Source organism: Carassius gibelio, chromosome B16 (genome assembly GCF_023724105.1).
Source record: "Carassius gibelio isolate Cgi1373 ecotype wild population from Czech Republic chromosome B16, carGib1.2-hapl.c, whole genome shotgun sequence".
NCBI lineage: Eukaryota > Metazoa > Chordata > Actinopteri > Cypriniformes > Cyprinidae > Carassius > Carassius gibelio.
In genome coordinates this window covers 20,733,210-20,747,810 of record NC_068411.1, presented here as the reverse complement: position 1 = coordinate 20,747,810, position 14,601 = coordinate 20,733,210, and the positions used below count along the sequence as shown (strand labels likewise).

The 14,601-nt window shown below is 39.5% G+C and overlaps 1 protein-coding gene across 3 annotated transcripts in view; it reads left to right on the top strand.

Annotated features, from left to right (window-relative positions):
• Positions 1 to 14,184, top strand: part of ldlrad4b (low density lipoprotein receptor class A domain containing 4b) — a 74,760-nt gene extending 60,576 nt beyond the window's left edge. For all 3 annotated transcript variants that reach the window (XM_052578139.1, XM_052578140.1, XM_052578141.1), the window contains one exon: positions 2,586 to 14,184. In XM_052578139.1, the coding sequence (XP_052434099.1) occupies positions 2,586 to 3,137 (552 nt within the window). In that variant the 3' untranslated portion in view covers positions 3,138 to 14,184. The remainder of the gene's footprint in view (positions 1 to 2,585) is intronic.
• The last annotated feature ends 417 nt before the right edge of the window (positions 14,185 to 14,601 follow it).

Genomic DNA, 14,601 nt, shown 5'->3' with positions numbered 1-14,601 from the left:
TTCAAAGTTTAGAGTTGCATTTAAATACAGTTAGATTGTAAAGAAACACTTGGTAAAATTGCCCTAATGTTTGCACACACAGTTGCATTGCAGTCTATGGAGGTCCTCTGTTGGATAGGTAGACGTCACTCAGGTCCCCATTTGGCATGTTTTTAAAAAAAATTAAAAATGTATTTTTTCAGTTATATTATGAAAAAAGACCTCAAATGAAAATTTTGTATGTAGTTTTTGTTTCTTAAAAATGACCAGAAACACTGGTCCCCTCTTGGTCAGTGTAGAGCGATAGTCCCCTCTTAGTAACATAGACGTGTATGTGTGTGTGTGTGTGTTTTCGGCTCTATACTCTAAGGACCTTGTTTCAAGGGTTGTTGTTCTCCTTGTATAAATGGCATGCCTGACTGTGACAAGCACTGAAGTCTCCTCAAGTGCGTGTCGTCTCGGTGCCTGTGCCTCTCTGTGTATTGGCGTATGTGATGTACGATAGTCTCTGAGACTGTCTGTGAGTGATAGCACTAGTATAAAATGTATTGTGTGGAGAGAATACGTGTGTATATATATTCATTGTTTGTGTGTGGTGGTGGTGTGGGGGGTTGTCTCTCTCACCGGGATGCAGCCTCTCAGCAGTTCATTAATCTCTCACCCTCATCTGGCAGCGTCTAGACGGTCGTCTGAGAGGCCAGATACTCAGGGTCTATCTGCGCAAATTGTCTCCCATCAGCCTCAAACTCACTAATGTAAACGTGGCCCCTGCAGTAATGAGGCTGATCTCATTGGCTAACTGATATGCAGATTTCACTCCTATGAAGGATATTTTATCAGCTGCACATTAGCATACTAATGTCTGGACTGGGGACCGTTTAAGTTTGGGGCTGTGGTGAGTTTATATGGAAATGCAAGAGTCATTAATTAACTGTGTGGATGTGGTATGAGTAGAATTCCATTATTCTGAACAAACACACTCTTGTCTGCTGTAAAAGCTGGTGTGGATGTAGTGCTAGTTGAGCATTTAAACTCTTTCTCTCTCATACAATGTCTTTTATGTTGTGGAAGGCTTGGTGATATAGCTTTAAAATATATCAAGATTTTGTTTGCTTTTTGAAAAATGTCTGTGCTTTTGCGTTTTATCTAATCATAATTCTGAAATGTAATCGATATAGATACACATGTGTGTGTGTGTGTGTGTTTAGAAGTGTGTGTGTATATAATTATATTAAAGCTGCGGTAGGGAACTTTTGACGCTCTAGCGGTTAATAAACAGAACTGCTTGCGTGTTGCAGAAGAACATTGTAGCCGGAACTACTTCTCTCTGTTTATGTCTATGAATAATCACAAAGGTACTGGGTTACTCCGCCGCCGTACCCCCGAAGCAATCTAAAATAGTCAGAATATAAACACTTATTATAGGTGCACCCTAGTGATTCAGGACAAGCTAAAAACACGGTTTGGAAAATGGATTCATTGTTACTCGCTTATTAAATACATTTTTCTACATTTTGAACACAAAGAAAGTTACGGACCGCAGCTCTGATTGGTTGTTTCTTAACGGGAGCGATGTATTTTCTGCAAATGGCAATAGGACCACTGGGAGGAGCCAGAGGAGCTTGTTTTTTTTCACAGATTATCTGTCTCATATTCTACTGTCAGGACATAATGACAGGTTTAACAAATATGTAAAAAATATATTTTTACAAAAGTTACCTACTGCAGCTTTAAGTCTATCATATTTTCATACATTTCATATGCCATTTTTCTAATTTAATGGATCCAAAAAAAAATGTATCCACCAATAATACTGAATGTATCAAAGATCTAGGCTGGTAACTGCAAGGTTGTAGGTTCAAACCCTACAAAGAGGGATCAATAAACGACTACCATTGTGCCATTTAGGCTATGTTTACACGGCAATGTAGTGAAAATTTTAAACTATTTTCCCTTGCGCTTTTAAAAAGTTTCATGCATACACGACAACATTTTTTAATCGATTCAGGTTTACATATATCTGCAAAAATGGCCAAAAACCCTGTATTGCATATGCCAGGCCAGTAGTTGGCGCCGTCACCTTGTTATTAAACAATCCCTGTAGGGAAGTGACGATTATATGATGTATATGATGCGTCTCTCCGCTGGTGGTTGTAATATTGGTGAAGTAAATTCACACTTTGCTGAAGAAGCGATGTCAATCTCTTGAGCATCAACAACACTACCATGTACTCCACCATTGTTGTGTGTGTTTGTTCACGCTTGCCTTTAAAATTGACACTAACTGAACACATCTACATACCTAACACATGCTTGATGACACCGCTTTCAAAGATTCCCACATTGGGTGTTTACACGGAAGCGATAACAGTGCCGATTTCAGTCCCCAAATAGTTGTCGTTGTGTAAACGAACAGGCAAAATGCATAAAAAGTTTCTCATTTTTGGCTGAAGACGTTAGCGATTAAACGTCCCTTAGATTAGTGTACTAGCTTTTACTGATGTCTAATTTTTAGCCACCGTTCTCATGGCTTTTTATTGGTCCTCTAAAGCTAAGATGACATGTTGTCACTGTATTTCATGCATTCACTCCCTTCTGCTCTGCAGGTGGTGTATGCTCCTCAGCCAAGGGACCGCTTCACCGCTCCCACTTTCATGCAGCACAACCGCTTCAGACGTTTCCAGCCTACCTACCCATACCTGCAGCAAGAGATCGATCTGCCGCCCACCATCTCTCTGTCAGATGGAGAGGAGCCACCGCCGTACCAGGGCCCCTGCACACTGCAGCTGAGAGACCCCGAACAGCAGCTCGAACTCAACCGAGAGTCGGTACGCGCTCCGCCTAACCGGACCATCTTCGACAGCGACCTCATTGACATGCACAGTTCCGGTGGTGGCGGTGGGCCGCGGCCTCCCAGTAGCAACTCTGGGATCAGTGCGACCAGCTCCAGTACCCATGGACGCATGGAGGGCCCTCCGCCTGCTTACAGTCAAGTAATTGGGCAGCAGTCGGGCATCGTACTTTATCTCCACCAGCACAGCAATAACCCGCCCATCCCCGTCACTGTGCAGACTCCGCCCAGGGGGCGGACAGATTTAAACAGCCCAGAGAGCACAATAGCGCTGAGTAAAGACCGACAGAGGGAGGAGCTAGTTTGAGGGGGCAGGGCTAGCACACGATTGGGCAATGGCAATCACTCTCCACTCACAAAGGGAAAAGGTTCTCCCTCTTGACTCTCCCTTGCACAACAGCGCTTAATGCGTCTTTGCGACGAAAGCGAAACCATGTGTTGTTGTTTTTTTTTGTTGTTGTTTTTTTTAAATAACAATATGGAGCTGCGCTTACGAAAGAAGATATTACATTTGTTTTCTGTCAGTCCAGCTGCGCTAAAACTGGGCTTTATGCACTGCCTGGAGTCTCCCACCTTTATTTCTCTGTATTACTTCTGTATAGCCGACAAATCTAGAGACAGTTATCCGCGCACAAGATAGGCTTTTTGTTGTTGTAGTTATTGTTGGTTTTATTATTGTATTCCTCTCGAAATCCCCCCTTCTGCCCAAACCACACGTGAAATACTAGCTGTGTGGATCAAAAAATTATTTTATTTTTTTTTAAGACCGAGATCTGTGCAGCATGAACAAAACAAATGCGAAAAAGGGTGAAAATCCAAATCCTAGTGCCAAGGTTTATGTGGAAGGTGTCATGGGGCGTTGACTGTCTTAAAGACTTGTTATACATTTAAATCAAAACCCTTTTCTGAACTTTGCACTATTGTTGAGGTTAATCAGAGAAATTTAGGAATGAGGTAATGGGGAGGGGTGTATGTGTTTACGGTTTGTACTGTCGTTATAGTTTGGTTCCGGTCATATGCTTCAGTTTGAGCTTTCTACAAGAGGGAAGTGATCTTGTCTGTCTTCAGCACAAGAAAAATCTCTGATCCAGCCTAAAATAACCTTGATCTAAAAGAGGCACAGAATACAGAGAGTCGGCTCTACTCTCATCTATCCGCACCACTGACACGTTCTGCCAGCTGATCTGAGGTCAGTTGGCTGGTGGCATGGTTGGCATATTGCCTAAAAAATACTCACTTCACTAAGAGAACTGAACAGGTTTGACATGTTTTGAGATTGCTTTTTTTCTCCAACCTTATTGTCATCATCTGTTTTTATTATTATTTTTAGTATTATATATTGATTGCATAACGTGCATGTAAAGGAAGACTCGGTTAAAAAAAATTAAAAGTATATAGACCTTAATAATGCTTTAATAATGTACATGTCTTAAAAAATTTCCTTAAAGTCATTAGTAAGAAACTGTTATATTATTCAAAATATTATACATATATTTGATTTTTAATGGAATTTTGGAAACATTCATGATTTTAAGTTAACCATTTCATGCCTTTTGCACTCTTGTTTTTGAGTCAAAATTTATAAACCGGATGATCCTATAAAATAATCCAGTTCTGGAATTTTTTTGTTTTTTGTTTTTGGGAAATAATGTGGAAGATTTTTATTAGTAAAGTTTCAATTAATCAAGTATATAATCAATGTGAATCTAGCCATTTTTGTTTTAAAGTTATTATTCTATTAAACTCTTACAGGCCTAAAATCTAATAGACAAGTTGCCTATGCCCTGGAATGCACAGAGAGAAGCATATGGTCAGACATACCTTAAAGGCCTCCCCTCCCCTTGTGATTTATGATGGTCTAAAAGGAGACATGTCTATGTGGGACCGCCCCATGTATGATGTATATAAGGAAAAACCAAATAACGCACGGGAGAGTTCCTTGCAACGTCCTCTCGACTTTGTTTTGTTTAAAATAAAGTCTTTTCTTCGGTGAGAAACCCCTGACTGAGTGTGATTCTTCTGAGAACCGGCAAAATACACCACAGATTTGGCACCCCAGATGGGACTGGACAAGAGTGACAGAGTGGACAGCCGCTTTTGAGCTGACCAATGATCAACACAACCGGGTGGCCACCATAAAACAAGGTAAGCATTTTTGCTTATAAAATTCGTTTGTGTTGGTTGAGGTCAGTTCTGAGTGGTAAGGACACTTAAAATCTACTCTTCCAAATTTAGAAAAATAGGATATCCAAATTGAAAAAGGGGTTTCACTCCAGAAGAAATAACCGCATGCACATATTTGGTTTATTGAAAGGAAAGCCTTGTAAGGTAACCTAGATTTAAAACAAAAAGGGTGTAGCAATGGTCTGTGTTTATCGGATAGCTGTGACCTAGGAAAGGGCAGTGATAAACGGATAAGCAGACAGAATAAGTGGGCCCTTAAGGACGCTCTAGGTAGAGCGAGCTCTAGAAAGAGCTGTGTTTTGTTGTGTGGATGAAACCGTGTCCGGACGAATGACCGTATGAACGAAGATGAATGTATGAACAAATAAATTCCGTATTGGGTGGGTAAGGGTCGAGCACCGTTCCTGGACCTTCACTTAGGTGTGAACCGGCAGAATTGGACTCGTCCCAGATCCACTTGAGAGGGATGAATGTATGATGAGCCTTGACAATAAAAGGACAATTAATGAATGATTATCCCTTAGATAAAGGGAAAAAGTATGCAAGCATAAGCACTCTGGCTCAATAAAGAGTGTAGCAAGTGTGAATGGGCTTAGGGAAATAGTATCAATAAAGTTTGAACCGAGATCTAAAATAGAGTTTTGAAATTTGGATGTCTGTGTGAAAGGGGAGAACATTTTCTGAGCCCAGTACAGTGGGAGTGAGAGCAAGGGAGGAAGTTCCCACATTAAAGATTTAATACATGGGTGGACAAAAAAGGAAAGAGAAGTAAAAATAAAAATAAAGAATTATTGTTAGAAATAGTTATCTAAAAAGTGATAATAAAATAGGATAAATAAAATAGACAGTTAAATAATAATATAAATTTAAAAAAGTGTAAACGCATGAGACAATAAAAAACTAAATTCAAAAGGGTATGACACATAAAAAAGAATAGAAAGTAGGTTGAAAGGGGTAAAAAATAGTTAAATTCAGTGAAAGGAAAGGAAGAGATTGTAACCAAGTTACTATATAAAACTAAAAAGTTGATTGTTGGTGGTAATAATATAAATAAAGATATGGCAGCCACACCAGTGGAAATCCTTGGATTAAAAAATCCACTGTGTAAAGAGCAAATAGACAAAATCTCGAAGAAATGGCAGAAGAGAACAAAAAATATGATGACAAAATGGCCAAAGGAAGGGACATTTGATGTGGCATTGTGTGAGGAAATGGAAACTCTGATAAAAAACTATAAAACTAAAAGCATCAATATGAAAAAAGAAAAAAGAGAAACAAAACGGGAAAAAGAGAAAGAAGTACTTGCTCTGTTTAAAAAAGAAGGTGAAGATATGTTGAAGAGTATAAAACAGGCTAGGAAAGTCCTGAAGGAGGCAGAGAAAGATAACATGAGAAAAGAAAAGTTATTTTCAGAGCCTCCCCCCTATCTGCCTTTAGCAAAAGAATTCCCATTACTCAAGGGAACCATGGAGGTAACAGGAGAACTAGAGTTAGAAGGGCAGTTAGAGACGGAAGATAGAGAGGAACCAGCTGTAAAAACACAGAAGCAAACTAGACAGGAGAATGCAGAAGGTCTGCAACTCGACTGTTATAGACAAGCACGTACAGCGTTAGAAAAAATGAAAGCATGTCAGGAAGACAAAACCTGGTTTGAGGAAGGATTAGAAAGAAAACGGAGGAAAGATAGAGATATTGTAGCACAAGCACAAGCTTTGGAAGAAGAAATGGAAGAGAAAATTAGAGAATCAGGGAAAAAGATCAGAGAGGTAAATAAATTGGAAAGAGGAAAGAGTAAGTTGTTCTATGGTAGTGAGGATGAGAATCAGGCAGAGGAGTTATTTGAGAACGGTAAATGGGAACAGGGCAGAGATAAAGGGACACTTAGACCACTGGCCGCACAGCTCCCAATTTTAATCAAGGGTGAGCAGGGACAGTATGTCCCCTGGGCTTCACAGGACCTCGAGGGGCTTGTCACTCGCCTTCCTGATATTCATGAGGGTGCAGGGAAATTCATTAAAGTGTTTGAAGAGGAAACAATGGGAAAGCTATTGGCAGTGGGAGATGTTAAAGCTCTGCTGGCTAAAATTCTTGGAGGGACAAAGATGGATGAAATTCTTCTTACCACGACTCTAAATAGAGCAGTGAACTCTCACAATATGGATGGGATTGTTTTTGATGCATTCCGCCCAGCAGTATGGCAGGCATTGCGTGCGGAGTATCCGATCAGACTGAATCCTAAATCACTGAAGGGAGAAGGAATTGGAGATTTAGAAAATCCAACCACTTATGTCCAAAAAGAGCTGAAAAGGTGGAAACAAGAAACTGAGGGGGATCCCGAAAGAGACCCATTAATGTCAACATTGTTTAGACAAGCTGTGATTGATGCTATGCCGCCAGCGGTAAAAAGCAAGCTGGAGGATGTGGTCGGTTTAACGTCTAAAACACACAAAGAGTTTTGTGAACATGTGTCTCATGCAGTGGAACAGCAAAGAAAAAATGAACTAAAACTTAAAAGTCAAGAGAAAGAGTTACAACGTAAACTAACTCAATTACAGCTTGAAGAACTCACAAAGAAAAATAAGAAAAATATTCAAGCTTCAGTGACAAATGCAACAGCCGAACAAATGACTCTAATGCCTCCAGTAATCGCTCCACAACCTACTATTCAGTCAAGCCCACTTACAGAAGTCCCTCCAAATGAACACTTGAACTCTGTGCCCATAATAAATGTTTATACTCAACAGCCAGGACAAATGGGATGGAGAAAAAACCCCATACAGCAAAGAGGCAGGGGCAGAGGCAGAGGCAGAGACAGGCCTCCTCCCTTGTGCTGGGGCTGTGGACAGCCCGGACACATCAAAGCTGACTGTCCAACTCAACAATGGCCACAGCAACCTCAGGGTAGAAGGGAGATGAGCTGGCAACAGCCTACTCGGGGCCCAGTGCAGGGCCCAGTAAACCCTTGGGGAGGTCCCAATCCAGGCTATTAGGGGTGCCCAGAGAATCCTAAAGGGGAGAGTCAGCTTCCAATTTTATCAACAAAAGCTGATCAAGAGCCTATTATGCAGATTAAAATAGAGGGAGAACCATTTCCATTTATGGTAGATACGGGGGCAAATTTAACATGCATTAATTTGAAATATGCTTCACATCTCCCCTTGTCTGGAAAATTTGCAAAGACAATAGGATTCTCGGGAAAAATGCAATTGATTCCCATAACAGCTCCAGTGTGTCTACAAACAAAAGATCAAAGTATAACAATGCCCATTCTGGTATCAAATCAAACTCCTATTAATTTGTTAGGAAGAGATGCATTATGTAAATTAGGACTACAAATTTGGTGTTCTCCAGAAGGTATATATATTGATTCAATAGGAACAGAAAAACAAATGATGGTTGCAGAGCCAAAAGCAAATGTTTTTTGGATAGGACAGATAGAACAAGATGTGAGACAGACAGTCAATAAATGGGGAAAGTTTATTGAAGCACAGATACCTGAAGCACAACTATCAAAGTCTGAATTTCATTGCACAATGATGTATGATCAAGAAAGGGATGAAGATATAGAACAGAAATGGCAAAAAGAAACAAAAGGACAGCAGATTGAAATAGTCTCCCAGTACATCATCATAGGTAAGGAGGGAGCAGCTTTAAACATACCAGAAAGTGAGTTTGTCAAAAAATGGTTCAATGTAAATAACTCTGTCCCGCATATTGCAGTATATGTAGGAAGAAATTGGAAAGCAAAAGATTTAGGACCAATGATGAAAAGGGCAGAACAAAGCAAATGGGAATCAACAGAAAACCCATTGATTTTTCATTCAGCTGACAAAAATTACATCAAAATTCTGTGTGCAACCAGTTTGCTGGGAATTCCACAGGAAGTAGTTATCAGCCAAAATAAAATGACACAGATGACTACAGCATCTGATTTAATAAACACAAATGAGACTGAACTATTTAAGGAAATGGAGTGTCAGGTACCAACTGAGCTATGGTCTCAACATGATACAGATATTGGATTAATAAAATCAGCAAATCCAGTAAGAGTTCAACTAAAGCCAAATGCACGTCTGCCTAGAAAAGCACAATATCCCTTACGGGCAGATGCGGAAGCAGGAATAAAGGAGACAATTGAAGGCTTAGTGAAGGCAGGGGTATTGATAGAAACTACTAGTTACTGTAACACTCCAATTATGCCTATAATCAAATCAGACAAAAATAGATGGCGACTTGTTCATGATTTACGAACAATAAATGAAATAACAGAAGATATGCCAGCTGAGGTACCAAACCCGCACACTTTACTGACAAATGTCCCTCCTGATGCCAAATACTTTACTGTAATTGATCTTTGCTCTGCCTACTTTAGTGTACCGCTTGCAGAAGAGAGTAAATATTTATTTGCATTTACACTAGCAAATAAGCAATATACATATACCAGGCTTCCTCAGGGATATAAACATTCACCACATATATTCAACAAGATTTTGAAGGATGATTTAGAAGACCTTGTAATAGACGGTACACTATTACAATACATGGATGATTTGATTATCTGTTCTACCTCACTAGAACAATGTCACAAAGACTCAATTAAGGTGTTGACAAAATTAGCAGAAGGAGGACACAAGGTGTCTAAAAACAAATTGCAGTATTGCCAGCCTCAAGTGGAATACTTGGGAAGATTAATTGCATTTGGTACCCGAGCTATAGCACCAGCTCAGTTAGAAGGTATAAGTAAAACACCGTTACCTCAGACAGTAGGACAAATGATGACGTTTCTAGGAATGACAGGCTTTAGTGCCGATTGGATAGAAGACTATGCAGTTAAGACAGGGCCTTTGAGAGAAATTATGAAACAAGCAGGATTACAACATTTAAGAAATCCATTAAAATGGAACACAGATGCCTTACTAGCATTTGAAGCAATAAAAAAAGAATTACAACAGGCCCCTGCCCTGGGAATGGCAGAATATGATAAAATGTTTCATCTATATGTGGCAAATAGAGTTGATGGTTATGCATCAGCTGTATTAATGCAAGAGACCTGTAGTGGGAGGAAAAAACAGCCTATAGCATACTATAGCACAAAATTAGACAATGTAGCCCATGGATACCCACCATGTTACCAACAGGGTTTAGCTGCAGTGTATTATGCTTATGAAAAAGCATCCACAATAACTATGGGGTATCCAGTAACAATATATACCCATCACAAAGTTGTGGAATTAATAGAACAAGGGAAATTTGTTCTGACACAAGCTCGAATTCTAGCCTATTCCTCATTACTCACATATCCAGATATTACTATTAAAAGATGCCATACAGTTAATCCAGCTGAATTAATTCCTTTGGCTTTTGAAGGAGAACCTCATGAGTGTGTGAATGAGTCCTTGGCATTTACTAGATTACGACCAGATCTAGAATCAACACCTATTACTGAAGCAGAAGTAACTTACTTTGTAGATGGTTCTAGCTTTAGGGATCACGAAGGAAATCATACAGGATATTCAGTAGTGAAGAAAAACAAAAAAGAATTTGAATCGGTGATATCACAACATTGTGTACAGCCCTGCTCTGCTCAATTAGCAGAATTAAAAGCTCTCACAACTGCATGTCAGTTAGCAAAAGGACAAACTGCTAACATTTTTACAGATTCAGCGTATGCTCATGGTGTATGTCATCTATTCGGAGCAGTGTGGAAACAAAGAGGTTTCAAAAAGAGTGATGGGACTCCCATTCAACATAGTGAACAAATAGGGCAATTGATTTCTGCTATGATGCTACCAAAACGACTAGCAATAATCAAATGTCAAGCACACAAGAAGGGAAATGACTATGTCATCAAAGGAAATAATGCAGCAGATCTAGAAGCTAAAAAAGCTTCAGGGTGTCAAGTAGCAGTATTAGCACCTGTTGTACTTATCGAGCCTCATCCTCAATTGGATGACATTATTCGAATACAACAACAAGCAGGCCCCTATGAACAATCAATGTGGCAACAAAGGGGAGCTAAAAAAGACTCACAGGAAATTTGGCGTACACATGAAGGACACATTGTTGCACCTACTTCACTGTTGAATATTCTTATTACAGATGCACATGGTTTTGACCATTGTGCAAGGGGAGAAGTAGTAAGAAAAATTAAACAGCAAGGATATTGGTCTCCTTATTTATATGCAATGGTGGATGAATTTTTGTCCACATGTGAAGTATGTGCCAAATACAATGTAAGAAAAGGCATGGTGACACCAATAGGCCATATTCCAACACCTGAAGGCCCCTTTAAACATCTTGTATGTGATTATGTGGATATGATAAAGCGTGTACAAGGCAAAAGATACATGCTTGTTATCATAGACAGGTTTAGCAGATGGGTGGAAGCAGTACCATCCGCGGATCTAGGAGCAGGAACTGTAATTAAATTCCTAACAAGAGAGGTAATTCCTAGATTTGGAATTCCATCAGAAATAAGTTCAGATAATGGGTCGGCATTCATACAAAAAACTGTGAAACAAGTGTTGCAACAATTAAGAATAAAACAGAGACTAGGATGCGTTTATAGACCTCAGTCACAAGGGATAGTGGAGAGGGTTAATGGAGTTATCAAGGCTAAAATAAACAAAATATGTGAAAGTACTAAACTTAATTGGATTGATGCATTACCGCTCGCACTAATGAGCTATCGCATGCAAACTAACAGGAGCACACACTTAACACCGCATGAAATGCTTACGGGTCGACCCATGCCTGTGCCATATTGTAGAGGTCCCTATAAAGGACCTCCTCTAGAACAATTACAAATGGAACTTCGCTCTTATATGAAGAAACTAACTGCCATACATAAAGCTATCTATTTACAGGAAAAAAGAAAAGAGCCCAGTGAGGAATCGGAGACGGTCTGTCCAGTTGTTCCAGGGGACCAAGTTTATCTGAGGGTATTCCGGAGAAAATGGAATGAGCCCAGGAGAGAAGGACCCTACACAGTGGTGAGAGCTACTCCAACAGCAGTCCAAGTGGAGGGAAGCACAACCTGGTATCATCTAAACCACTGTACTAGAGTTCCCACAGGAAAGGCAGAAAGAAAGGAAAGCAGACAACCAGACAATACAGGAGAGAGCAATGAGGAAGAATCAGAGACACATGATGAAGTGCAAACTGACGAGAGCTCTTTCCTCCTGTCAGACAAACTGGAGAGGACAGAGAATAAGTCTGACAACATGTCTGAAGACCATTCTATGCCTAATGAATCTCATAATGCAGACTCAAACTCAACCGATAGAAAGCAACCTGACTTCCCTTCAATTGACTTTACAACCTTTGAACAAAAGTGATAATGTGATCAACCCAACAGAACCAACGATAATCAAAAATCGTAGAGACATTGATTATGATGTTCAAGGTGATGAAGACGTTAGTCAAATTGATGCATTATGGGATACAGCCCAAAATAATGAATGGTATAAATGGGCAGCCTTTACAGCTAAAGAAACAGGAAAAGAAAATTGCTTGCTGTGCTCCAAATCTCCGTTAAACAAAGTAATAGCCATACCAAATCCATATGACTACCGAAAATGTGCCCAATTTGGAAGAAACTTTTGTCATTTAACAGATTTTACCAGGCCATATTGTATTGCCGAATGCCTCGGATTTTTAGGAAATCCTAAATTAACAGATTCCAAGAGGAATTCCTAATAAATTCAAGGCAAGAAGTGAAATAAAAGGAGGTTTCGAGTCAATCCTGGTTTGGATCACACCAAACAAAAATACAGAGTGGATTAATTATATCTATTATAATCAACAAAGATTCATTAATTATACTGATGAGGCTTTAACTTTACTAGGCGACCAAGTGCATGCAACAAGCAGAATGACATGGCAAAATAGACAGGCTCTTAATTGGCTCTTGGCAGACAAAGGAGGAGTTTGTGTTATGTTTGGAGATCAATGTTGTACATTTATCCCAAATAACACCGCCCCTGGAGGAGCTTTCAGTGAAGTTATGACAAAAATTAGAAAATTAAGAAATGAAATTACAACAAATGCCGGAAGAGACCAACACATTTGGGATTGGATTGATGTGAAATTTGGAGCATGGGGAGCATGGTTTGTTAAACTAGGAATGTTTTTAGGAGTTGCCATATTAATAGGAGGATTATTATTTTGCTGTGTATTACCTTTATTAAGATCATTAATCATCAATGCTACTGTTAAGCAAATGGGAGTGATAAAAGTCCCAATTAATCAACAAAGGATCATTGAAAAGAGTCTGGAGGAATATTATGAAGGATGGCTAAACAAACTGAACTTGAATGATCAAACTTTGGACGATAGTTCTATCAACTCTGAGGATGATGAAGATGTCTAAGGGTTAACCATACCCTGGATATAAGTGCCAGTTGAACTTTGGCCCAGGGAGGCTCTCTACGATACATAAAGTATCTGAGCCGAAGATCAACTTTTATAATCTTGTGATATTCAATTATTGATGTAATGTATGTATTTTATGTCTTTTATACATAACTGTGATAACCACAGGCAAGTGCTGAACCAATTACACGCTCACGCTTTTAACATTGTGTACTATTAAAGAAGGAATTTGGGAGACTGGATCTTTTACTCCCTCCTCGTCAAATAAGGAGAGAGATGTTTGGTCCAGTAATCCCTCAGAGTGGAATTCCATAATCTAGTCACTGGTGATAATACAATGTGACTTATTTAGTCACTAGGTAGTGTAACTAATATGACTGGATTATGGAGTAGCACTCTGGATAAGAATAATCAAATGTGAGACTTATTAAGTCTCAAAGGGGAGAATATGTGGAAGATTTTTATTAGTAAAGTTTCAATTAATCAAGTATATAATCAATGTGAATCTAGCCATTTTTGTTTTAAAGTTATTATTCTATTAAACTCTTACAGGCCTAAAATCTAATAGACAAGTTGCCTATGCCCTGGAATGCACAGAGAGAAGCATATGGTCAGACATACCTTAAAGGCCTCCCCTCCCCTTGTGATTTATGATGGTCTAAAAGGAGACATGTCTATGTGGGACCGCCCCATGTATGATGTATATAAGGAAAAACCAAATAACGCACGGGAGAGTTCCTTGCAACGTCCTCTCGACTTTGTTTTGTTTAAAATAAAGTCTTTTCTTCGGTGAGAAACCCCTGACTGAGTGTGATTCTTCTGAGAACCGGCAAAATACACCACAATAACCAAAAAAAATACACCTCCACCTTATAATACAACTAAATAGATATTCATTGGCACAATCTTCTAATCAAAATGCCAGTGTGTTCAAAGGACATAAAACCCCTTTTGCATGTTGTATAATCTAGTCCCCTAGGATTATTAATCAGGTTTAAAATGTGGTGAAGTCAAGGGCTAATGTGATGGGCATTTTTTAACATACCTATTTTTACCCAGCAATCCTCTGTCCTGTTGCCTTTGCTTTCACTCTGACGCCGGCTCGAGTGAACCCGACCCTGACACCAGCTCCTGCCCAGCATGCACCAGTCCTCAACACTGAACTCTCTTCCTGTCCATATGTGTTCCTCTTATTTGCCACGTAGACATACAAT